Raw genomic sequence first — 27374 nt, forward strand, 5'->3', positions numbered from 1 at the left:
ATCTGAAAGTTGCAAATTAATTCATTAGAGCAATCTTAAAATCAGACATGAAGTATTAAATCCTGACTTCCCTGAAATTAACTAAATGCCTAAATGCGTATTAAGATCTTCCATAATAAAAATACTTTCATATGGAATTTGTGTATAACACTGCTATTACTCTAAAAGGTGTGAGAAGACAGATCACATGAAATCTACACCAAAGGTAGTTGAAAAGTCCATTCATAAAACTTTTATTCCACTTACATCAACTTAATACACATGTTCTGAACAGTTATGCTTGGATTGTTCATGAAAATTTCGTAAGACATTAAACAAAGCTAGCCATCATCTCAAGTTATTTCCCTGTTAACTATTTTTACAGCACATGCATGTTAGGCAAGTATCAAAAAAAAAAAAAAAAAAAAAAATCACAAAAGCAAAAAACCTAAAAAAGTTAAATACATGGGTTTTTGTTTTACTGCTGTGCTCGATATACAGTGTCATTATGGATATCAAGCAATTCATTTTTTACTGCATCTTTACTTGTACATTTGTTCTTAGGTTGCTTAAACCATTTAAATACAAATAAAATGTGTAGCAAAAATAATGAAAGCAACAGCAGGTAACTTTACAAATAATGGAATGTGAACCGTTTCTCTGTCCTTCTCTAGAGAAAGCTGACTGGGTAATCAAACTGCCTTAAGGAACACTTCAGCTGCAATCAAAGATGTACACTTGATCAGTCTGCTCCACAGATTTCACATGTTGACTTGACATGCGATATCTATGGGACATCAGTTTATTCCCAGCCTGAATATTCACACTAACTACACCTGTGGCTGCAACTGATTATCCCTTTTTTCCATCGTCACAGACCAATATGCAAGCAGTCGCCTTTGCTTGACATAGAAAGCTGTTTTAACACTGGCCTTGTGGGAAGCCACAATGTACCAAAAGTACTATGCCAAACATGTAAAACTCGTATAAAAATGTCACAACCCTACATTGGCCACCTCGGATGAAAACAGATAAGTTCCCCAAATGTTAACTGGCTCTATTCCCCTAATATTAAACAAAACCACATGGGAAATATAGAAATCCAAATAGAAGTAACATAAACCTGTCAAATCGTAAACAAAAACTATTTGTGGGACAGCATGGATGACAAATGGTCTACTGTGTAATTTCAGAATGAGGCAGACGGAAGTTGGAAGGCTGGTTAATTCTCCCCTCCTTCTCCTGCTTCAGCTTCATCTCCTTGGGTATCTGATGTCCACAACTGTTTGGGAAAGGAAAAAGAAAAAACATGCAAGCTATTAACATTTATGGCTAATAAGGAGTTATTAGATAGAAAGCCTACTTCCTAAATAATAATTTTGCAAGAGGTCATACAAACCACCATGGAAAAAAGCACATATTAGCGTTAATATATTTTCTCTTCGCAGGAAAGCAGAAAAAGTGAACTTCTATTACTTCTACACATGACAAAACTGGAAACCTAGTCTTAGGTGACCCAACCCTACACTGCATTTAACAAGGAAGTTCAAGAACAACCAAAACCAAAGTCTCATATCCACAAGGCTCACTAAAATATAATTACAAGCAGAATCAGACCTACAGAACAGATTACATGAGAATCGTGAACTATAAATACTTGGTTTCCTGTGGATTTGTACCTTCTCAAGTGAGCATATGTGTCCTTTTGAAGGAAGAGCTTCAGTAAAGGTTTCTCTCCGTATCTAACATTACAGTGAATGCTGCCTTTTCTTCAGAACAGGCATATTGAAGGTGGTGGTTTTTTTTTAAGCCAAAACCATTCCACTAAAATCTCTATCCCTTGCCTCTACTCAATTGTGCCCTGCTTGAGCAACTTTTGGATCACAGAGCTTCCAGACTTGGAGGGCAGGGCAAAGAGGGAAGAACAGCAGGCTAAACATGCGGTATGCACAAAACCTCATTTTCAGCTCCATAAAAAAAAAAATAAGAAGCTATATATCAAGATTAAATACCAACTAAGGAAACTAAGCATCAGTTCCAGAGCAAAACCCAGTGCAAAGAAATTTTGTGAGCCCAGTATTTTGTCATGCTGGCTGCTCCCAAACTATTAACCAGCCAGAATGACTTGTAATCTCTTGCTTCATGGAGTTATAGCAGCATTAACTGAACCCTTCACGCTCTGTAGCATAAGGTGGTAAAACCTAAAAACAACTAATTCTCTATCTGCCGCTAAGTCCACACAAGATGCTTTAAAAAAAAAAGTCTATAACCAGAAACATTTTATCCTTTCCAGGAATACAGAACAATAGATACTTGCACAAGACCTTGTTCTCGCACACATGATATCTGTACTAAGTGTTCCTTGCTAAAGGCAATAAGCAACAAGTTAGTTTACTGGAGACAACAGCATTTGCATCCATTTCTAGCTCCTGCGCTACATTCTATACTACATTATTATAACGCTACATTTTTCTCAATTTCAGTGCTATTCTTATAAGGGAAAGTTAGTAGGAACAGTTTTATGGGAATTTTATCAAAGGCTTCTATCCCAAATCCTCATCTCTAGAGTATCCACAGATATACCTTTACTCATTACATAAATAGGGTCTGACTGGTATGAAAGGAAGATTACCAATTGAGAGCATAGTTTAACGAATCTGCAGGGAAAGAAAAACCCTAAGGGGAAGGGTTGCCTTTTTTTTTTAGGAAACAATGGACAGGTCCTGCTAAGCATTCAAGGCAAGACCTATCATCCATCCAACACTACAGAATCACCCTGCAGCTGCCTACAGCTTCTCCCTTGTAATGCAAAGCTCACGATAATTATCAGGCCTGCTACCATAATTCACACACAGTTGTAGCTCAGTCCAACTTTTGCTCTTGTATGAAACAATTTGCTTTCCAACTGCTATGACAAGCTTCACATTACTGTTACTGGGAAGCCAGCAATTAAAGTCAGCTTCTATTCTCTATTTCAATGCCACTCATTCAGAGGACAAGCCTTGAGCAATCTCTCTCAAGGGGACAGTAAAACAGACACTGAGAGCAATGCCAACCCTGTATCTGTCTCCATTATGGAGGTTGAGAAATATTTCCATTTGTTTTGTAAGCAACAGCTGGAACAATCAGAAGTAGTTCTTTCAGCAGCGTTCTAGTGGAAAAGGTTCCAAGGAACAGGGAGATAAAGCGCTAGAAACAAGCACAGAAAATGCGGCAACTCCAATTTAATGGAACTATACAACTTTTAGTTATGTTAAAAGAAGTCTAGTAATTTTGTAAAGGTCTCTGATATCAGATGCACAGAACACAAACAAGGGGTGCTTTTTTTTCAGATCTCGCTTGCACCAATCCTGTCTCCCAAGGAAGACCACAGAGTGAACTATGCCATTAATTACAGTACTGCACGTTTGCTTCGGATGTTTATCATTCCCATTTTTAAAGTTCAAAGTAGGTTAACCACCCCCCGCAAGATGAAGATTTTGATTACTGTGATGGAGCAATACAATCTTGATCTATAACTTACTCCACAGACAGCTATGAGTCCAAGGAAAAAAAAAAAATAATTAAAACGGTTGTTTGATGACTGCCAAGGAAATAGCCCGGCCAGCACAAACTCCAGTTTCAGCTTTACCAAAACTAAAACCAAACAAAACCCCCCAAACAGGTCCTTAACTGGATTTGCTAGCTTTGTAGTTTTCATGCAGGATCTATTCCTTGCACACGCAATCACGCAGCTACATGAAATTTGATGTAAGTTTTGAACAGGCAAACGTGACTCTATTATCAAGTGTTGTTTGACAAAAGATAATAGCTTTGCTAGTCACAGTACAAACTCTGTCACTTAAACAGGATAAATTCCTTGAATTAAAACAACATGAAAAATTTGGTCAATTTGTCATCTGTCAGAAGATCATGTTAATAAGCATGCAGACAAGAAAGACTAGGCAGTAGGAAAAGATGTAGCCTAGAACATGATGTACTGTAAACTCATCTGCAAGTACATGACAGACCCAGCTCCACAGCTAAGAACAAACAGGGCAGCTCCGAGTGCCACAAAGACCAATCCCGTTACCAACAATGCACAGACTTCAATGATACTCACTGTCAAGTTGTCCCTCAGTAACTGCATTATTAGCGTGCTGTCTTTGTATGACTCTTCACTTAATGTATCAAGTTCAGCAATTGCTTCATCAAAAGCCTAGTGTTATAAAAACAAACAACTCCATTGGCCATGTGACAAAAGGTTATGCAAACAGTTCAAATGGAATTTCCCCCCCCCTTAGACTTACCGTTTTTGCAAGGGAACAGGCTTTCTCCGGGGAGTTGAGAATCTCATAATAAAACACAGAGAAGTTTAGAGCCAGACCTAATCTGATAGGATGTGTTGGCTGCATCTCCTTTTTACTGATTTCAAAAGCTTCTTGATATGCTTGTTGTGATTGCTCCACTATCCCTTTGGGGAAAAAACAAACACACACAAAACCCACAACAAGTAAGTAATTCACATCCTGTATTCAGACATAGAATCAGGACTGTGTTCACACTTCCATGAACATGGTATGTTAAGAGTGAACGCCTGTGAATAAGCACTTTGCCTAACAAGTTGATATTTTATGAAGACTTTAGTAAATTACATTTTAAAATTACTAAAAAAGGAGGTTGTCATTGACCGAGTCACAGGTTTGAGTTTCTCCCTGTCACACTGACTACTTGTATTTACAAATGTTTGCAGCACTTCTGTAGCACTTAAGGAGCATAAACCCTACCACCTACATGAAAAGGTACAAAACTGAAGTTTTAACTACACACAGGTTTGACGCAGTACCACATCTTCAATGTCTTTAAACCCTGCAAAGTATTCAGTGACCCACATTTTGGTCACATAAAACACAGATGACCTTTGCCTATTCATGGTGAAACCTTTCAGTACCAGTCATCTATGAATTTCCATTCAAATTGCTTGGCAAAGATAGCATAGTGTACCTCAGCCCTAATTAAATACATATTTTTAAAAGCTTCCAACACAGTTCCATTTCCAATGCAGATATGGAAAGCATTTTTACCTAAAGTCATATTACCTATAAACTTTCAAGTAAGGGGGAAAAGATGAATCTCTAGAAAAGGAGGCTAATTGTTAATCTTTCACGGTTCTGTTAATAGGTCCAATTGTAAAGTTTTAAACACTCAGCAGAAAAATTAAAAAAAAAAAAAAATCAAACCTATATTATGTACGCAAAGACTGAAAAGCTCAACAGTTTCAATTTTCACCAAACACACTTGAACCAAAGAGCAGACTCTGCCCGCGCAAGTCAGAGGTCACAGCCCAACACAAGCCGGACTGTGCCCGCGGTGGCGGCAGGAGCCACGCTGGACACCCAGCACAAAGGGACCCTTGTTCCCGCGCTCCCCAAGACTGCTCATAGCGTCTGAGAAAAAGGTGGGCAGGAAGTCATTCGATTCAGACGCAAAAGGATTCCAATCCTAACATTTCTGGATCAAATCAGAAATGCATACAGCATGATCTCTGCAACAGTGCCAGTCACATGAACTCGAGAATAAAGGAATTTTAGGCTAAGGACTCAAAAATACGTCCGTATTTAAGTACTCAAAGTCTGAGAGTAACTGAATACCAATACTCAGGATGTCTATGCAATCTCTATTTGTTTACTTTTATGTATGCGCAAAAATTAAAGCGATATATTCTTCTTCAACATGGAAGAGGGAAGACACTCATTGCACAATTATTCAACACTTTGTCCTCCCCACACTCACAGATAACAATGGAGTGCTTCAGAAAGTCAGACACCTGCCATAATACCTTGAAAGTCACCAGAAGTTGGTACATTACAGTTGGGAAGAACCAGGTTTACTCCAAGTTAAAATTCAGAAATAGTGAGATGTGTTTTACTCTTCTTATTATGGAGAAGCCTTAGAAAAAGGTGTTGCTCATGAAAGAGAAACAAGCAGCATGAAAAACAAGTAACCTCAAGGAATGAAGCTGAGCATTTTATTTTTAATCACTTTTCTTTAACAGAAATAAACCAAAAAAGGCCGTATTTTTTCCTCCTTATTTGAGAAAACATAGTTACCTTTTGAGCAGTGATTTGGGGAACTTAGTGCAAAATTTGATGTATTCTGTTAATTTTTAAGTCAGTCACCCAGTATAAAAAAAGTTGCAAGATTTTTAACCTTGATTTCTTTAGAAAGTGTTGTACAGTTCCCAAGTTCAAGGCTAAAATACTAGGGTGAGGTACCTGCTTGACATTCCTGTCTGCTAGATTGTTTATTTTATTGACTGGGGTTTTCTTACAGCAATCTGGTTTATGAAGATAAAAAGTCCAATTCCTAGAGTTGGGAGCTTTATATTGTTGCTGTATTTACTGCAAAAGGCTCAAAGAATGCCGTCCAACTAAATTGCTTTTTTTTTTCTAAACAATAATTATTAACTGCTCTTCTTCAAGGTGACAGACAGCGGGTAGGAAAAGCCTGTGAGATTAAACACTTGGGGGGTGAAATAAAAAATTAAGGTTAGGAGCCATGGCAACTATGAGCTAGACGGACTTGCAAAAAGTTCTTCATCTGGAAACCTACTAAAAACTGCTCAGCCAGGAGACTGGGTTAAATAAAAATGAACTTCCAAACCACTTTAAACAAAGATTTTCACAGTCTAATTTTAGAGCCTGCAACTTAATCCTCAACAGAAAAAAAGAAACTTAGGGACTCAATGTTGTACTTTCTATGCATGTGAATAGAGATTACAAATACACTTCACATGCAGTTCTGTAGTCCCCAAGAATGGGAGAGTTTTCCCACAGTGAAGCACCTGAAGTCAAATTGAGCCTTATTATACCAAGTCTTACTACTGTTATGCAACTCCTTATTACCTGGCATACTGGGGAAACTGGGGTACCCTATGTAATGTGGATATAACACATAAGCCACAAAGCTAAAGCAGACACATCTATCCCCTTCAAATTCCAAGTCTGTTTTGCCTCTACACTAACTCAACCCAGTTTCTGTGAAGCTGCACAGAAATCTGTCTGTATCACACCAGGAGAGCTCATGAACTTGAGAGCAGCACAAGGCCGCAGGGGCACCACCCAGAACCCAGTGAGCCCTACAGAAGTGCAGAGCGCTACCAGGCATCAGCTGCACAGCAGAACAGTTCCCCAGCAATCCCCCCGGTCCCAAGTCCATACATTCCAATTGCCTGCACACTCCCAAGCACCCCATATTCCTGCAGACTGAACAGATCCCGCAAGAACAGCTCAGGGCTGGCAGAAGGTCCCAGGCTGGGCTCTGTGCCAAAGCATGCTGCTCTTCAGGGCACACTGCTGCCGGTCCTAAACTGGCTCCAGGAAACAGCTTAGCCCTGTTTGCAATGAGCTGTGTCTAAACATCATGTATCGTTCTGGATTAAGTGACTCTGCGTGGAGTCAGCAAGATGTTAGGGTGTCTCTTCAACTGCAGTAGTTAAGCCACGTAATACATTAAGTGTCTTATATTAACTTTTCTAACTAAATTAGGTGAAGGCAATTTACCGGCAATTATGACAAGCTGCTTACATGAAGATACACGAAACTCAAGGATACAAAAACTATTTGGACATTAAACTACCATGGTTGTGGAAGAAACCTTTCTTAACAGTAAGGTTAGTTTTCTAAGGACTTTTCATCTCCAGGTGGTTTCTAGTATCTTTACTCACTCAACCTAAGCAGACTTTATGTATTCTGTAGAAACGCAGGATAACTAACATCAGTGAGACTTCAAAAAGCTACAAGACTGTCTGCTTACAAAGAGGTAAAAACCCAATACTCAGCCAGGCAGAAGATGCACAAACCTGTACTTCAGTGATAAACCATACGCATACATGCATAACTTGGAGGTGATTTCAAGATTTCAAGACTGAACATCTGTTCTCTGCTTCAAATGGTACGCGGAAACTTTCGTAACTCATCTGAAAGCAAACGACCTATGATTTTTCTCCAAAAAACAGGAAGCCTATTACCAAGTAAATGTACATCCAAATCAATTATTCTAAAACTGTGTCGCTGCCCCACCAAAAGCTATCTAATTTGACAATATTTACCCACCAGCCAACATACAATACCTTTCTTGTCATCTCCAGCAGCAACTTCAGCCAAGTAACGGTAGTAGTCTCCTTTCATTTTCAAATAGAAAACTTTACTTTCTGCTTGCGAAGCATTAGGGATCAAGAACTTTTCCAAAAGAGACTAAAAGAGAAACAAAGAACATAGTGTTTTGAATATACACACTTTTACAGCACACTGAACCAACACATCAGTTACAGCACAATCTGTTTCAAAGTCAAGACAGCTTTACTTTTTGTCTATTTTGGTCCTTTCTTTTTTTGACTTTTTTTTTATTTCTTGTCATAGCAGATTCAGCTAAGGAGAACGTATTTTGGATTAAAAGCCTAGGTACAAAAAAGAATGCTACATGCTATGTGTCTATGGGAGAAGGCTGTGTAATTTAGCAATGAGTCTTGCATGGCCAAAGGAAAGGTTTCTACAAGCCATCACACAGCACCCCAACAAAAACAAGGTAATCCAAAGAGTCTGGGCAGACGGTGTACAATGGAAGGCAGTCTGCAGTCACAGAAGATAACAAAAGGATTTGAAGTATGAGCTGCCAAATCAGGGACCCAAATATCTTACATACACAGGCAATTAATAAGCCTCATTAACCTAGTTCTCGTTAACTGGAACACTGTGTTGGCATCACTGGCAAGAAATTGCAAGGTGAACCTGGATTCTCGCATTTCCAGACAGCTGACATCGGACTGTCAGCTGCGCAGCCCTGACAAGGATCATCCATTTGAGTTGATGTGCTGCCCTAACAGGTGTTCTCCACCTTCCAAAGCAAAGGTGGCTCTCTGGAGCCACTCCACCAAATCCTCCCTGTGGGCTGCCACTTAAGACTAGTTTTTTTTAGATTATTCTACCTGCTTATTAAATTAACATAGCAAGTTCCCAGCTGAGGCAGCAATGTAATTTAGCAAGAGTTCTATTATGCTGAAAAGAAAAAAGGAAAAAAAAAAAAAAAATCACCAGCTCCAACACATTTAGCCAAATTAAGGTACAAGCTTGTCAAAATTCTTGATATTGAATGCTTAAAGTCAGACTTTGAAAGAAAAGCCAGTTATTTAAAAGCCAGAAAAAGTGCAGAAGTGCTCCTGAATACTCAAAATTAAATCAGAAGCTGTTACCTATGCTTTGCTAAGGCTGTATTTTTTAAAGAAGTTTTTAGCAAGAATTTTTGGGTGTCTTTTTTTTCTCCTATAAATTAGACAACTGACATTTCACTTTTGCCTCCCTGTTTTTAGCTCATATTTCCAATGACATCACATAAATGGACAATCTAATTCAGTTTTAACCCCCCAGAATGGTGGCTGCTTTACAGGACTTTCCTCTAGACAGCATCAGGCAGGTTCAGTGAGTATCTTGCACGACATACTCCCAGGATGGGCACACCCTCAATATCGCAGGTTGTAACCAACGCAGTGTGACACAGGTACCCATGGTACCCACCCTGCTTAACAGGCCAACTGACACAAAACTACAGAAAACTGTTTGTAATTCACAGAAAGAACACAGAGTGAACAAATTTGGTTGTGTTTTTATTTTTTTTTTTTTTTTTTTATGTATTGCTAATTGCTTTATATAAATCAGGAATATTGAGCTTGGTAGCCTCAACCATGTACAACCTTTCAAAACAAAATGACCTATTATGGCAGCTTTCTCATTTCTATCTCAGCAGCTCAGGTAATGAAAAAGTCTGTCTAACGGAAACCAAAATCAGGCAAGGTTCAGCTATGCCTATGCTCCAATGAGATAAAAACCCATTAGTGGACTTTCTTCATTGCTTTCAACAAAATGGAAGGTATTTATTCAATGATCTTTAACAACAAGTATTCCAGTATTGTTGGGGTTGGTATATAGCTTCATATTATAACAAAGCAGGGAGACAAAATAAATACTGCATGTACTTGCTTCCCATCACATGAATAACAGCAGAGACAATCCTTTGGTAACAGAGAAAGCACAACACAAGCCAAGTGGGCAGGACAAGTATTTTGAAGGAGCCAGTCTAATGGGCTGCTGAGCCACCTGGTGCCAAGGGCACCCTTCTGGGTGGCACACCACGATGTGATGAGAAGGGCTGGGAGCCCCCTCTGCCCCAGCACAGCTGGAACACAGTACAAGGCCATGAGGTACACGGCTGACACGCTTCAGCTCCCTGGAACTACTTACACGTTCTGCTCTCGCCGTCAGAGAACTTCAAGATTCACAGGTGCCATTCATCAGTGCCAAGAAACCCTGACTTCAAAGACAACTCAAGGTTCCCAGCTACTGAGAATAAGGCTCCTTATTAGCGCTTCTCTGGAGGACTGCAATTAAGTCAGGTCTGTCAGTCTGCACTATGGGGAGTTGCCCTCCTTCTCTACCCTTCATTAACTGGTCAGACCAAAATACTGTCAGGGATTCTAGAGAAAGAAATTATTCATCATCTGCATACAAGGTTGTTTGATTAAAAAGTACAGCTCTGCTCACTCCCATAGCAGCAACCACACTACCAGACTTAAACTTCACTTAGGTCACTACTGAAAAAAGTTTTAAACCCATGTTGAATCTAGAAGACTGACAAACTAAGAAAATCCCCCTCAACAGCTATTCACAGAATATAGCCTCTGCAAAGCAGCTCTGGCTCTGAGACTGCACTGGTAGCTTGCTCATATCTGGATGAAAGACACTGTTCTACATAAACAACTCGCAGGACTGGTAGGCCACATTTCTTTGGGAGAATTTTGTTTATGTCAAATACTTCATAAACAGAAACAACAAAACTTGAAAGCAGATTAACATTTAAAAGCTAGCATGTAAAATTACTGAATGGAGATCTCTCCCTGATTATTTATCTAGCACTATATATTCGGTTTCTCCTGTTTGTACCAGTCTTTTTATTTCAGGATATATTTTCTTTTACTGGCATAAGTAAACACAAAACACTCCTTTAAAGTCAGCCTGAAGATTCAGAGTACACTGATTTATCCTAGAGAACGGCTGTGAAAGCTGCTACTTGCACAGAGGCGCTGTGTCTACAGAAATCCATACAGACTACTGACCTTTTAGAATTCAATTCCAGAAGACAACATAAAATGTTAGGCGTAACAAAAGTCATGACCAATCTCACACTTCATCTGCTAACACATCTGCTTATGGGGAATACTGTTTATCTTTTTTGTTTGCAAATAGTTTTAGCTGCAAGGCTTCTCTGGAGGATACAATTTTTCCACAAGGAAGAATATCTTGACATTTAAGTCCTACTGATGGGTTCTGTTTGTCCGAAGCAGAAGAAACAGAAACAAGAACTGTTTTGATAGTACCATCAATATATGCATAACCTTTTTCTCTTTTATCAGTTAATGTGACAATGTTTACCAGTATAGAGCTGATCACCACACGGGCCACTTGTGTGCTAACAGCTAGCCCAAGACTGGAGCAGTAAGCTGATCTGTAATTACTAAGTTTGTTAGGTGATCCACATCACTGCAATGCACACAACACCCTGACAACTGAAGTCCATATAGCACATGAATTTATAGCTACATGGCATGTTACACCTTCATGCTCATTCATGACATTTCTCCTATTGTGCTAAATCCCCATCCATTTTCCATTTTTTACATATACTAATATGCACTAACTACAACTCCATGGGCAGTTAATTACAGTGCCTCGATCAGAATGTGGTAGAAATAGCTTATCATACAAAATCAAACCACCGCTCCCAGCCCTCCAAGCCCCACAACTACTCAGCTGTAACTGTCAGAGCTTTTAATTTGACAGCAAGACTCTTAAGTGCTGTGAAACAAACCACAGCACTGTAGTCAATTAGGCAGATGCAGCAGCATCTTATAGCACTTTTCAGCCAAAACCTGTAACAGCTTGTACAAGTGCTTCTAATACTTCTCATAGCAAAGTCTTATACAGTCTTTCTAGAAAGACTTAATGGAAAACTACTACCTTTTTAAAACACAAAGATGCCTGTACTAAATATCAACTCTTACCAGTACACTGGCTGTTAAAAGATCAGGCTTCAACACTTCACATCTGCAATGGTGATTATGACTAAGTTAACAGCTTTCTGGTTCTCTGGACTGGGAAAGACAGCACATTCACACTCAGAAGATGTCAGCTATGCTCACACATACCAGAGATAACAAATCTCATAAATCTGGCACGTTCCCCCACCCTCAGCAAGTATGCACTAGTATTTATTTAAATGTCTTTAAAGATTTAACCGAGGCTACATGCACACTTTATTATACTATTAGCAACTTCAATCCTGTTTTTAAAACATTAGCCTGATGGGAGATTCACTTTCTTCATTCTTAAAAGTGTTCTTTGCCAGAGCAGGACACAGTCAACAGATGGCAACATTAAGCACATCTTTTGAGCCTGTTTTGATGAAAGACCCTACAGATTTGTTCCTGCAGCTTTGCAAGATAAAGTCTGAAAGGTAAAGAGTTGTCAGATTCAAGAGTGTTAAGGAAACATAAAAAGTAGTAATTGTGTGTAAGAAAACACAACACCCAACCCTCTACAAGAAGTCTGCCTGCTTCTTACTGCAAGTAGAAATGTTTCAGTTTGTCAAGTTGTGGTGAGAACTTCAGTTGAATACAAGAAGCCAACCCATACAGACTTGAATGGTCCTTTCCTGACACTTGAAGCCTAAAACTACTCTGGTCTTAAAATCATGTGCTTTGGCACATGACTTGTGTGGGTGAGAAGACTATTCCCAAATTCATCATAAAGAACATCAAAACCAATACCTCAGCTTTGCCTTGTTGCTACCAGTTTTGTGCGTATTTCTCTTTATCAAAGGCTTGGTCTCAGCACACGTTATTACCTGGGAATTTCATATAATTATTAATGCACTTGAGGATTGCATCAACAGTTCAATTTTCTATTTAAGACATTTCCCTCCTGACAAGCAAGTCATAAGAATAAAATAATGACATTCTAGGAAAATGTAGTTGTAAATGAGCATGTAATACATAATTAAAGCACTGAGAAGAAGGAACTCTGTTTTTAAATACCAAAAATTAATTATTAAGATACATCATTAAGTAAATACACTATAACTATTGGAAAAACAAAAAGATATTGCTCTCAAGCAAAAGAACTAAGCTGCAGAATGGCAAAAATCCAAAAGAACAGACTGATAAACAGCAGCTAATTTAAACAGTATCAGTTTTGCTCAGAGCTAACGAGGCAGGCCTTTTATGTTCATGCAGTATCGAAAGCCACCTGACACAGTTATGACATTACTTCTAGTTTTGAAGATAAATTACACAGGAGTTTTAACTGAACTTTAATTCACTTGTCATCCACCTGTAGTATATGGCACAGGGATGAAGAAGACAAGGAAGACCTCTCTGTTTTATAAATTCATGGAAGATACGAAATAAACATAGTGTCTTTAAGCTCATCCTGAAAGCCTGTTTCTTTGACATTTCACACTAACTGACAATGGCCTAATATTTCTGTGATGTAAGCAACATATCACTATCCTTCTCCAAGACATTACAGAAGCAGGATGACTGTACTGGCTGACAGGACCCTTCTGTCTACTAACTTACCCCAACACTGCTCACAGAGGATGCCATTAGAAATATACATAATGAAAGCAAGCACATAACATGCTTCTATTGGCCTCTATCAATGCCTAGGGACTTCCTGAGCCTGATGAAGGTTACTACATTCAGAGAAACCACAACAGGCTTCTCATGCACATTGCACACACACTTGTCCAAACTCCCCCTTACACCAACATAACCATAATACCCACAATACAGCATGGAGAAGAAGCTGGAGATACCCAACTACCTGCATATGAGAAAGTGTTACTTTTGTCTTAAACCTATTTTTTGTTTCATTAAAAAAAGTTTAGCTTATAAAAGCACTGGTACGCAAGTCTGAATTTCTTTTAGAAGATTATCAGATAACTTCAGATTATTTGAAGAGTTTCAGTACCATTTCCAAGCCCCCACTGCAGTTTCACACCATCCAGGTAGCTATGTACTCTATTCACTACAAAGGAAGAAGGTGAGCAGGGGAGGAGGGAAAAAAAAAAAAGAAGAAAGATGTGATGGATACTAAGGAACATCCAGCTGAAGCACTGTATTAGAACAAGCAATAAAATTACAGCTTATTGCATCTTAAAATTCTGCTTTCCAGATGCATCAAGATATACTTACCAGCTGCAACCCAGAGAATACCAAGCTCCCCTTGTGTTCCAATGATCCCAGGGCAACAACGCTTCCTTAGTGGCAGGAGACACAGACCTACCCAGACTGCTGTTACAATGCTGGTTTGCTGCTTTCTGACTACCTGTGCAGCCGAGCGTGAGTATTTGAAACAAATTACACATATTCAGTAGCAGCTGTACTTAGGTAGACATTAAAAATACTGATTCAGAGCAGCGTTTGCAGGTGCAAGCTTTGTGGGAAGAGCTACACATACCTAGTTTCAAGTGGAACTTGCTAACCAACCAGCATGGTAACTGTAGCACACTGTTGTTAAGCTATTATTTTACAGACTTTATTTTGATGACAAAGTTATTAAAGTAGGCCCCTTGTGTCAGACAAGCTCAAGACACCCATCGTTCCCATAAAAAGCTAGCGTGTGATTTTCACTGCATGTGTTTTCTGCCTCAGTGCCACAGTTTGGAACAGTAATTGGGCTACAAAACAATACGTGCAAGTAGCTGCGCTGCAGATTGGCACCCACACTACAAGGGGTTTATACAAATCATTTGTGGCCAGCAGATATTTTATTTACACACGTCTACCTGAATTATTGGAGGAAAATGACATGTATTAGTATTTTTAAGAATATTTTTTAGACAATCCCTTCCCAAACGCAGGCTTTTATGAGACAGGCTCACTACACTGCTTCTGATTATAGCTCTACCCAGAGCCCAGGCCGGGGCTCTGCAACTGCTGCCTCATGGGTGACCTCCAACCCTCTTGGAGGGAAACCCAAGGACTGTTCTGCTGTCAGCCTCCTACTCCAGCCAAAAGCAAAGCCTGTGTTTACAGTTAACTACAGATTTCGATCTACTCATTTGCTCACTTGAACAGGAATACAAGAAAATGTGTCAAACACTAGTGGCTGCTGTGGCACTGGAGACGTTTACAGTAAAATATCTCCTGAAGAAGGAAACAAGCCTGCTGCCTCTTCTCAGTACCAGTTATTCTCTCTTCCCATCAAATTTGCTGCCCACACAAACAGCAGCACAAGTTTGATAAAGGTGAGAAGGCTGGCTGGAAAAGATGAGGTGAGAACAAAGAACCAGAGCAAGGGAGGAATTCAGAATTTGGGACAAAGGACCTTCAGGGGGCAGGGAGGAATGTGATTGTGAATCTCATGCCAAGTGGGAGATGTGACATGCAGGAATACCAAGGGAAGGGGAAGGGACACTTGGGTTAGCAGCTTTGCTGCAGTCATTCTGGTGAAGATCTAGAAAGGGAAAAAGTAAAGGAAACGAGGCCTGAGTAATGAGAGGGTAACTGAAAAAAAGAACTAATGGACTAATGCAGAAAAAGGAATCCTGCATAACAGAAAAAATGGCAATAAATTTTAGCTTATTAAAAAGCATACTACTAGAACAGTCTAAACATGTTTCTTTAGAGAACAAAAGCAGCATTCACATATGGGCAGAAAGAGAAAAACATGGGAGAAGTAAGTATAACACCCAGAAAAACCATCTCCATGCTGACACATATGCTGGGGGACAGAAATAACTCAGCAGGTGTATGCACCAAAATACCTACAGGGTGCTTAGAGGGAAGATATGGCATGTGCAGCCTGACACACTACGTGTCCACATAAAAAGAAAAGGATGGGAAGCGAGGCAATGGGGAGGAACATCTCTCATTCCACACTTTTGCAGACATACACATAGCTCTCCTTGCAGACCTGCCCTCCCCAACTTGGACTACTGTGCACTTCACTACCTTGTTCCTTCTACCACTTCACTTTCCAATTAGTATACATGGCAAGGGAAGCGATGTGCTTAATATTAGGATATATTATTTGAAACTATCTGTAGAATCATAGGTACCTCATGTTGGAAGTGAACCATAAGGATCATCAAGTCCAACTCCTTGCTCCCTGCAGCACTACCTAAAACTAACCTATATGACTAAGAGCGTTGTCTGGACGTTCCTTGAACTCTGACAGCTTTGGTGCTGTCATCGCTTCCCTGGGGAGCCTTTTTCAGCAACTGACCACCCTCTCACTGAAGAACCTTTCGCCAGCGTCCAACCTGAACTTCCCCTCCCTTAAGCAGCTTCATCCCATTTCCCCGTGTCCTATCACTGGTCACCAGAGAGGTGATGGGCATCTCTCCATCTGCTGCCCCTCCCGTGAGGAAGTTGTAGACTGCGATGAGGTCACCCTTCAAAAGACTCCGAGTCATTCATGCCAATAATTACAAGGTTTTTAACACAGCATGCTTAACGGCACATGACAGTGAAGGAACTGAATTCTGACGCATAAGGAAAAATACCTCTCCAGGTCAGTAACCAACTCTGAGAAAACTCATACGAAAGGCAACATCCAATAAGACATTTAATAGAAAAATAATTAGGAATAAAGTATCTAATTTGTTGAGGCATTGCTATAGACATTAATACACAAATCAGTCTTCTCTGAGGAGAAGCCAATACACAATTTTCACTTCTTTTTTAACCACCTCATTAATTTATTTTGTGAATATTGGGGGACTGGCAGCAAAATAGAATGGTGCCAAATGCATCAATCGTTACTCTTTCAAGAAACAGAACATCTTCTAAGAAACTTGAGATAACACAAAATTGAAACCAATAAAGTTGGATGAGAATTTCTGCCAGACAGGGAGGTCTAAGCAATAAACACTGTGGCCGTACTCTGCACGAGAACACGTTCTAGCTGTTTTAAGACTCCACAGTTTTGGTCTCTGAAGAAACACTACTAAAAAACCCCATAAACATATCACACTTTTTATCCTTGATAAGAAACGAAGTAGGAAACATTTATCTTTAGCAGCTTGCACTCTGAGCAGATCTGAAACCTCCTAAACCAGACTATGTATCTACCAGAGGTTTGTTATAACATACAGTGTTAATAAAAGCACTTTATTAGCAAAAAAGCCATTTTAGCCATGTAAGCCTACTCTGCACTAGGAGAATACCATCAGTTAGAGATCAGATTCCCATTGTTAAATGTTTTGTTACCTGCATAATCACAAAGGGTAACAACATCCAGAGAAAAAATCACCACCAGTACAACCCACAACTGCCTCCTACCCCATTTGAGCTCCATTAAATCTGATTAAAAAAAATTAAGAATTTACCATTCATCTCAGCAGCAGCATGACTTATTCTTACTACTTCTCATTAGAAGAGGCATCACCAATCTTCTCTCAGATTTCAAGAAAAATAAGCAACTACACAAGCACTGATATTCAGTAAAAAGTTTAAGAAATAATCACAATCTTAATGCTTTTCAACCAACTTTAATAGCACAAGCTTTCTCAAACCATTTCAAAACGGTAGTCAACTACCACCTGAAAGGAGAATCAGCTTCAGGTTCGGAGCATCTGCCTGCAGTGAAGAACAAGTTAAGCGTTTGAGAACCTGTTTCAGAAATGTTTACTTGTGTCAAGTGCATGGTAACAAGACAGAAGCTTCCAGATTAAACCAGAGAGTGTAGCATCTGCTTATACAGATGTACAGGGACAATGCACTAACTCTGCTCACGTTGTGAATTTTATATTTCTACCACTTACAGCTTTCACAGGCACAGTAAAAGTTGGTATCTTAACAGGGCAGCGTTTCTACTATCAGCCTTCCAAGTAACCAACCAGTGAAATACACACAGTTAGCAGCTTCGCAGAATTACAAGTACATGCAATGAAATCCTTGCTGCTTCAACAGCACGGAAGAAGAGTGTCTGTCACAGGTGACCAAATTGATTTATTTTATTTTGCTGCTTAAAACTGTGTAACAGCAGTAAGGTACTGGAACGCTGAAGGCTGCTGTCAAATACAGCCAATTGTTACTCGGATGCTTTTGAACAGAATAAATACTACGTACTTTCTTTTATAAATCAAAACCAATTATTAAACATTAAGGCCAAATGAAATTAATACAGACTATTGGTTATAGCAAAGACTTATTCTACTTCCAATAAATGCAAGAAGATATAGGCACATGTATATGTGTGTATACATGTATGCACAGCTAATTTAAGTAGAGCTAAATGCGTGTTTAAATTTTTTTTTTTGCATTTATGCAGAGCATCTCAGCTGATTTTATGATAAATAGATGCATTGACCACACGTCAACATTATGGATATACTTCTTGCTAAGATTAATAAGTACCAACTCACCTTTGGCTCATGCAGCCCAACCACTGATAAACCAATTCTATATGCTGGAATCGAAAATCCTTTTAAACATGAGCTAAAGTTTCATGAATTTACAAACAATCATGCAAACACTGTAGAATACATGAACACCAACACAAGTTATCTCATATTTGAACTGATCCATGAATGATGTTTTAATTCTCCAAGATCCAACAGTTTTTCAACAGTTAAAAAAAAAGACCGTTTGTTTAAAAAAAGAAAGCAAATTGCTCTAGTGCTTTAACTGCACAAAAACCCAAATGAAAACAATAACAAACTAAAACCCCAACAGTCAAAAAAACCCCAAACTCTGAAGGTGTGTAGCTACAACCAGGGAAGCAATTAAAGGATTAATTAAAAAATTAAGCAAGCATGAAGGCATCACAGAGCTAAACGCAGCAATTTTCCATAAAAACATGGAATTTTATGTTAGTATCAGATGTTTCCATAGCACAGAAGGTTGTATGGTATGCTCAGTCACCAGGGGCTCCTAAGCAATCTACTCATCTGCTTGTTAGCACCACCCTATAGGTTAGCTGAGAGGACTATGTTTCCTAATGCTGTCATTAAGAATTAGTGCAGAAACAGGTTTTATAGATGTTAATATAGTAACCTGTTAGATGTTCGCAGGCAACTAGAAAATAGTCTCTCAGTAATTTGACTATGACAGCAATAGGCATTAATTCTGTGGTATATTCTTTAAAAAGCCATTTAGATGCATTCTAAATGGAATGGCACTCCCTTATCTCCCAGTGAACTGCAGCCCCATGACAGGTTACTGAACCTCTCCTACTCCCCCCAAACAACATACATATGAAAGAAACACAAAATAAAGTCACTTAGTTGAGATTTAATTTCACCTTCTCACAGCAATTACCACTTCTAAAAAGTGAAGCATCCATAACAAGTACAAAAAAATCTAAACAGTATAAGCACACAAGCAGTACCATTTTACGTATCTGAGCACATCTGGAAGAAATAACAACCTGGAAAAGAACACGAACAATCTTGCTGAGAGGGTGATGAACCTTTTCTGCCAGGGAGGGAGCAGGTACAAACTGCTGTGTACCACCCATGTGCAACAGGAACTCCAGAATGCTGAAAGGGAGCAAAGGTTTTGGGAAGCTCTCTAAATCTTACAGGGAACAACCAAAAGGAAAAAACAAAACAACACCAAAAACAACCAACCCACAAAACAAACAAACACACACATTGAAACCGAGCATTTGGGCATTTTAAGCAAAAAGATTTATGTAAGGTATGGCTGTGGGGGAACTTGGAAGAGGAAGAGACATTTCCCAGACTGAGCATGGGAAAGAACATGGCAACTGTCACACAGCGCACACTTCAGAAGACACACCGGGAACTACTGCTGCATGTGCAGCCTAGGGAAGAAAGTGGAACTCTCTAGAATTACATTCATACTGAAGATAGCCAGTCATGTTTTAAATGATTAGTTCACATTTAGCTTGTGTCAGAAACTGCCTGAAAGCTACTAGTAGTTTAAAGCTCCTGAGAACTTCTAACATGGAAGCAGTATCAGATGGTAGCTATTCAAAGACCTCTCCGTACATTCTTCTCTGTACTTCAGAATCCTTGTTAGCTGAAAAATTCATCTTACTACAGATTTAACTTGAACCACTTCAGCTACAACTGTTTCCCATTAACTGCAAAAAGCATTCTGAAGAAAATCCACACCTGTTAGACTAATAACAATTTTTATTATGGAAATGATAAATAGAAGATCGTTATGCTAAGGTTTAGACAGACCCTCTATTCTACTACAGAAAGTGAAACAGGCTGTGAAGTACACTTAGCTAACATGAGGTAAAGTACTTAACAAAAAGCTTAATTTCCTGTATCAATATGAAATTTCTGAGGCTGGAAACTTTCTATCATACTCAAGTATATTTAAAGTGCTCAAGTATGGCAATGGACTTCCTTCCCAACACACGCTAAATTATTCTTTAACAATTTGGAAATTCGGTGTTTATTGTTACAGTGCAAGGAACTTGTACTATGCACAGTGTGCCACAATTACTTGCAGTTTATCAGCACTACCAGACCAACTCCAAATTATAATACACCTGAATATACTCCAGTGTATATCTGACAGAATCAGTGCTGGACCAAGAGACTTTAGGTGTCTATCATTCGTACAGCAGCACTAAGGCTGCAGCAAACAAGAGCACAAGTTCAGCGGCTTGCAGAGTTGGAAAGGTACTTCACTTCAGGTTCAAGTCCGGGAAGATTTAGGAAGTGGCAAGGATGCAGATGCTGGCTTTTCCTGCTGCAAGGTCAGTGTGAAGGACAAAAATAAATAGTTGGACCTGACCCACATAACCCCTAAAATCTTTATCACTGAGTCTAGTAGTTATGCAGCAAGAAAAGAGTCCAGCATTAATTGCTCTTACTCACTCCGTAAGTCTGTGGAAGCACTGGGAACAGAACCCAGCACTATTTAGTGTATTGGATTAGAAGAGCTATTTCTTCCCACCCACTAGTAATTCAATTCCAACAAATGAGGAAAGAGTGTGAGAAGGTGCAGAGGAGCCAGCTTTGGCCACACTCTGCTAGTCACATTCTCTTAATTGGTGTCCTCCCTTCAACACTAAGTTAGGACACCAATCACTTCCACGCTCAGCTGTGATATAACACCCCAGGGTATTAAATATTACTTAAGAACCTAGCAAGCAATTGATGATACAACAACAGCCCCAACAGATTCACAGTCTTAATAAAAGATACGAAAGTTTCTGAGCTGCTTTTGTACTGTAATAGATAAGACTTGTGACCGAAAGCTTTGAAAATTTGTTAACACTTCAGGTCTTATTAATGGCATCCTTCACATCAGTCAAAATTTGGTTAGCCTTGTTTCTTACGTCTGTGAATAGTTACAGACTCTATTGTGCTGTACAAAAATGAGAGAGGATCTTCAGAAAAAAACCCACCACACTAGTTCTATGCTTGCGTGTAGCCTTGTGCAGACTCCTGTTCATAAAAACACAACTAAATATTACCATAATTCTTTCTTCTCTGTTAAGGCAAAGTCAATGCCAAATAAAGCAATATGGTCAGTCATCTTTCTAGGTAAGTAGGAACGTATGTGAACAGAATATTCCAACAAAGAAACAAGAATGTGTTTTAAAATATAAATCTAATTCTTCCATGCAATTAGAAATGTCAAATGTAGTGTCTACTGCTTGAAAGCATTTTAAAATCATATCCCATGAATTTAAAAAAAAAGGTTTCTTTTTCTTTTTAAATCTAAGTCTAAAAAAATAGTTTTATTACTGCTAATCACTGCCTAAGGCATTGTTTTTTCTAGACAGCATTTTTTTCTAAATCTAACAGAAAAAGATGGACTGTCAGCACTAAAGATTAGTAAGATGTTAGCTGCCCAAAATTAGTAATACCTCGAAATAAGAATTTGTTTTAATAATGCATGTATCTCTTATTAAATACAAAGAGAAATTCAACTACATTTTGAGATTAGGATGAATTAACAAGATTCTCCACCTGTATGCACCCCCCCCACCAGATAATTTAGCTGCTGCAGCACACTCAAAAGCTGGGATTTTTTTTATTGTGAATGCTAAATAAAAATAAAGAAAAGCTAGCTTCAACTCAATCTGGCTTCCATTAAAAAAAAAATACAAACATTAAGTTCTTCTAAAAGGGAGTTTCTAAGCCAAATTACTTAATTAAAATGATTTCTTAAACCAAAATGTAGCTTACAAAAGCATTTCAGATCACTCTGAGCTAAAAGCATCCACACCAAGAACTTTTTCATTAAATAAATTAATTTTAAAAAAGAAATAACAAGAAATTAGAATGCCAGATTTGGATCTGTATATCCCTGGCTTAAATAGATGAGCCACCCCTTAACAACACAAGAACTAGAAAATCACTTGCCTATGTGTAAGTTTGGCATTTTCATTTTCATAGTGGAAGTTTAAGAGTTACCCTTACAAAAAAATAACAAAACATACGAAACTGGGTGTGTTACAAGAATCACGGAAGCCAGCCTAAGCTAGAAGCCAAGACTCAGAGTTATCCATGCCGACTTTTACACACCCTTGGAGAACCAGTCTTCTAGATGCAATCATCACCCTTGTCATTTAGGTATCTTACACAGCAAGCAAAATTTGTTACTCACTAATCTTAATTTTAATTTGACATCAGATCTTCAAATACATACTTAGCTCCAGGTAGATACGGGATGACACACCAGCAGGGTTCACAGTCCAGTGGACAATTCTATTGCTGACATAACACCTATCTCACAAGTGGTCACAGGACTGGACACCTGTTTAACCATGTGCTTACTGAAGCACCACAGGCATATGCAATTGAAAAAAATCCTGACAGTCTGGAATAAGCATTTGGAAGCGGTTCGCATTTCATAAACCAGTCTCCTAGTGAAAATACAGGGTTGTTGCCTGGCACTCGCACATTTTAACGTAACTTCAAGCCACAGAAAACATAACTTGAACATCCTTTTAGTCTGCTACTAAAAATTTTAACTTTAAGAGGGTATCATAGCACTTCTACTACCTCTTCCTGCAGACAATTTTCTGCATGGCTGAGTCATAACTAACATTACATCATCTTACCCAGGGAGGGGCACAATTTCCGTAGAGTAAGAACTACCTCTTACAACTAGAACAGCATATTAAAGTTGCAGAAATCAAAGTGATCTGGGGTACAAATACTGCAGCGATGGGGTAGGGCAGAGGAGAAAACCCCAAACTAAACCTACATTTAGTTCAGTCTCAAAGAAATATGTTCACTTTTCATACCTATTAGTTTATATGCAATAATGTTTCAACATGTCCCCAAATTCACTAGCATTCATAACTATGACGATTTCTATATAAATAATGAAAACATTAGAAGGAAAGAGAAGTCAGACTTTTTTTAAACCTCGTCCTTCAGAAACAGCACAGGAGACCACAGCTTCACTGACAGACTAGAAGTAGTCCCAGAGGGCCCAGCACCATTTACCCTCCAACTCTAAGTAAAAACCGACCAACAGTTTCATTATTTCTCACCAGCACATCATTGCAGATGTCTCTTAGCTCAGTCTCAATTTTCTCTCTGTATTCTCGAGCCATCTGCTGCTTTTTCTCAGCGCCTTCCGTCTTTTGTTCAATACTTGAGACGACTCTCCAAGATGACCTACGGGCTCCTACAACATTTTTATAGGCAACAGAGAGAAGATTCCTCTCTTCGTTGGACAACTCAGCTCCTTGCTCAGTCACAGACTTCATGCAACTTGCCATGTCATCATATCTTTCAGCCTGCTCAGCCAGTTTGGCCTTCTGCACCAGCTCATTTTTATCCATGCTGATATTTCTAAAGAGGAAAAATAGTGAAGCATTATTCAGACATTGATCAAGGATTTTAACTTCATTTTAACTTCATAAACAGCAACCATTCTTTAAGTAATCTGGAACTGTAAGAGGTACAATTGAAATCCAGAACACTAGGCATACAATGCTTTAACACATGGATATGTGGATCAAAGACTTAAAGTCACTCCTTCCTCCTGAAAAATTGTTAACTTTAAAAAAAAAGTATGTTATTTTTTCAATAAATGCAAACAAAAGCATCTAAAGTTAACTGAAAGCAAATCATTCCTATCTTATGCACATAAGCGATCCTAATTCTTTGCCATCACTCTCTCATAATGCTACATTCAAGCTGCAGCATCAACTGCATCCAATTATCAATATAACGAAATTGTCAAAAAGAATAACCAATAGTAAGTTCTTACTGGAACATACCAAATAAAGGCTAGACAAACAGTACCAGATAACTCTTGGTGCCTTAACAGAGTCTTAGCTACATGCAGAAGAACTTGGCATACGGATCTGCAAATCAAATCTCACACTGGATGTTACAAAGTCATAAGCCACCAAATATCTACATTTCAAGGTATACACACTTTAACAACATTAACTTCTTTTCCCAAGCCTGGATACAGTAGACGTTCGGAGCAAGGTACTGCTTCTCAGCCTGAGAGGCTCTTCTTTCAGAGACAAAAGGAAATATTACTATTTGAAAATATTACTTCAACATCAGTATTTCAGATAGTACAACGTGGCTGAGATGCTTCATAACCTACATCTTAGCAATACTTAAAAAAAACCCAAGCTCTGCTGAACAGAGATAACAGTTTTTTTTTTTTTATTTTTTTAGTACATCAGGAAAGAATATTCCTCCTTCATCCTTATGTGTCTTGATCATTCTGAGACCCTGGCAACGTGCTTCGGGATACACCAGCCTTTAAAGTTTGACTAGACTATTAAAGGAAGAATCGATTTTGGCCATATATGCTTCATGTATTTCTGTATGTTCCATACCCAACAATCCAGCATCTTAACCTTTAACCATGAACCTTTCTGTGATATTACATGAAGTTACCACAAAAGATAGCAGCACCATCTTCCATTTCAGAATAAATTAAGCACGTTTCAACATTCCAGTCACCTGAAAGGGAAAGTTTGAGTAGCTCCTACCCCAACAGCGGGGCACAAACTCAGCGGCTGTTCCACGGTGTTTGCAAACGGGCGTTGAAAAGTTGACTCCACCGTGAACAACGGGTTAAGAAGCCATTTTAAGGCAAGGTTTTGGCTACGGTTATTTACCGCCCGCTGTGACCAGGACGAGCGTGGTCAAAACACCGACCTCAGACCCAGCCGCCCGGGCCGCCCGCAGGCTGCCGCGGCACCATCGCTCCCGCCGGCCGCGAGCTGGGCGCGGCGGCGCCGCAGGCGAGTGACACAAGAAAATGGAGCGGCGCGGGGAGGAGCGGGCGGCGCAGCCCCCCGGGGCGAGAGGCACGCTCCGGGCCGCCCCTCCCGCTGCCCCTCCCCGCGATGCGGCCGCCGCATCCGCCCGCCGCGGGGACACCGAGCGCCTCGCCGGCCGCCTTTGTCATGGCGGATCGGCGCCAGAGCCCAGCCCACTTTAGCGCGCGTTAATCCCGCTCACCTCCGCCCAGCGCCGGGGGTGGCGGCGAAGGATGCCGCGTCCCCGCCCCGGCAGCCGGACGGATCGAGGGGAAGCCCGCGGGCGCAGCCCCGGCGGGCAGGGGGGAAGAGGGGGCGGCGGAGGAGGAGCCCCGCGCTGACCCAGGGGGAGCCGCCACCGCCTGGAGCCCTCTGCCGGGTCGGGGAACGGGCGGAGGGCAGGGAAGCGAGCCCGACCGACGGACGGACGGACGGCCGCTGCGGCTCTTCCGCGCCCGGGCAGCACTCCCGGCGGGAGACCACACCCAGCGGCGCCCGCCCGCGCCCCGCGCTTCCGCCCCGCCCGGCGGAGGCGGCGCCCCCACCCCCGCTCACGCGCCCACAGGGTCGCGCCCACAGGGTCGCCCCCACCCGCCGCGCCACGGGCGGGGCCCTCACCTGCCGCCCCCGCCGGCGCTTCCCCTCCCTCGCCCCCTCCTCGCCGGCGGGGAGGGGCTGCCGCGGCCTCACCTGCGCGGCCCCCGCCGCCCCCCGCAGCGGCCCCCCGCGGGACAGGCTGCTCCCGCTGCCTCCTCGCGGAGCCGCCCTGCCGCCGAGGCCCTGGCGCGGGGTTAGGGAGGGCTCCGCGCAGCCTGCCGGCCGCCCCGCTCGGCCCCCCGCATGCCCCAGGGGGCGGGGGCAGGGCCGCCGTGCGGCCGCCCGGCGCGGCGGGCCCCGTTACCTGTGCGCGGCGGGAGCGCGGCGGCGGGTGTCTCGGGGCGGGCGGCCGGCGCGGACTGTGCCTGTGTCGCGGCTCGCTGCGCTGCAGCCTCTCTCCCAGCGCCACACACGGCGTCTCCGCCAATCACCGCGCCGCAGCGCACGGGCAGCGCACCGCCTGTGACGTCAAACGGGGCCATGGCAACGGCGAGGGCGCGAGCGCGAGCCCGCGCCTCCCCCGGCGCGCCACAGGGTGGAGGCCTCGCCAACCGCCGCGGGCGCCGGCGGCGCGCGGGCCTGCGGGACACGCCCAGAACCGGCGGGCGGGCGCGCGCCCCTGCCCGCGCTCAGCCCCCGACTGCGGAGCCCAGCGGGGGGTGTCCGGGGCGCGGGGCGGCGGCGGGGCCCGGCCGGGCCGGGGGAGGCGAGGCGGGGCGGGGCGGGGCGAGGCGGCGCCCCACCTCTCAGCGCCGGCCGCTGACTGCCCGCCAGGCGCCTCGCCCGGCCCGTTCCGGCCGCCGCCCGGCGAGGAGTCGGCGTCCCCTCCCTTGCCCTCGCCGCTCTGAGGAGCCCGGCGGTGCGGAGCTGTGCCCGGCCCGCAGCACCGGGCGCCGCGCGAAATCGCGGAATGGGGGCGGCAGCGCCCAACGCGGCCGTGGGTTGCGTGTGTGCGTTACCCCCGCCCCCTTTCACCACACACCCCCGCGACCTTGCCCGGCTTTGTGCTTTCCACGGGCGCCGAGTTCTTCCAATTGCCCCCCTTGCCGAGCGTGAGCGCCCCTCCCTGCCCCCGCGTCAGGCCCGCACCGTGGGGCACGTGTGGCGGGGTCGGGCCGGCGGGTGAGCTCCGGGTGCAGAAGGGACGGGGTCCGTCCCGCTGCGGTGCTGTGTGCGGCATGGAGCCGTGTGCCGGGAACCTGAGCCTGGAGCGGGGCGGGAAGGAGGTTGTGGGTTGGGAAGGCCCAGCAGAGGGTGGCCCGGGAGCCCGGGCAGGGTCTTGGGGAGCAGCAGCAGGGCCTGGAGAGACCCTGCATGAGGGCTGCAGTGTGGGCCCCCAGCTGGGCTCTGCAAACGCAAACCTTCCCCTTGGAAAGGCACGCGGGCATTTTGGACAGCACCGCAGAAACGTTGATGAGAACGTGCTGACAGGAGTGGGAAGAGCATTAAAATAATAAACGTTTTTGTTGGAAATGCCTGTTTTTGACAAAAGGGTGTTTCCCAAAGGCGTCCAAAGCCTGC

General features: G+C 42.1%; 1 protein-coding gene and 1 long non-coding RNA gene across 4 annotated transcripts; both read right to left on the reverse strand.

The window, feature by feature from the left end:
- Window positions 1-206: 206 nt before the first annotated feature.
- On the reverse strand, window positions 207-26346 carry YWHAZ (tyrosine 3-monooxygenase/tryptophan 5-monooxygenase activation protein zeta). 3 transcript variants are annotated; one of them, XM_065054125.1, is made up of 6 exons: window positions 26158-26346; window positions 23514-23817; window positions 8090-8213; window positions 4269-4432; window positions 4082-4177; window positions 207-1261 (listed from the first exon to the last, which is right to left on the reverse strand). In XM_065054125.1, exons 2-6 carry the CDS (start codon window positions 23805-23807, stop codon window positions 1202-1204), a joined length of 738 nt encoding a protein of 245 aa, XP_064910197.1. In that variant the 5' UTR covers window positions 23808-23817; window positions 26158-26346; the 3' UTR covers window positions 207-1201. The 3 variants fall into 3 exon arrangements, with proteins under 3 accessions (XP_064910197.1, XP_064910198.1, XP_064910196.1); XM_065054126.1 differs by lacking the exon at window positions 26158-26346 and adding an exon at window positions 24955-25194; XM_065054124.1 differs by lacking the exon at window positions 26158-26346 and adding an exon at window positions 24410-24488.
- LOC135578678 (uncharacterized) lies at window positions 9617-23507 on the reverse strand. Its single transcript, XR_010470686.1, has 2 exons — window positions 14264-23507; window positions 9617-12912 (listed from the first exon to the last, which is right to left on the reverse strand). It is a non-coding gene; the product is annotated as an uncharacterized LOC135578678 (long non-coding RNA).
- Window positions 26347-27374: the final 1028 nt, after the last annotated feature.

Source organism: Columba livia, chromosome 2 (genome assembly GCF_036013475.1).
Source record: "Columba livia isolate bColLiv1 breed racing homer chromosome 2, bColLiv1.pat.W.v2, whole genome shotgun sequence".
Classification (NCBI taxonomy): domain Eukaryota; kingdom Metazoa; phylum Chordata; class Aves; order Columbiformes; family Columbidae; genus Columba; species Columba livia.

Excerpts from the sequence above, each read along its gene's own strand:
- YWHAZ (XM_065054124.1), bottom strand. Across the intron at positions 8,214-23,513 it reads ACATCTGCAATGATGTGCTG|TCTCTTTTGGAAAAGTTCTT; the intron begins GTGAGAAATAAT and ends TTTCTCTTTTAG. Across the intron at positions 1,262-4,081 it reads TACTGAGGGACAACTTGACA|TTGTGGACATCAGATACCCA; the intron begins GTGAGTATCATT and ends TTTCCCAAACAG.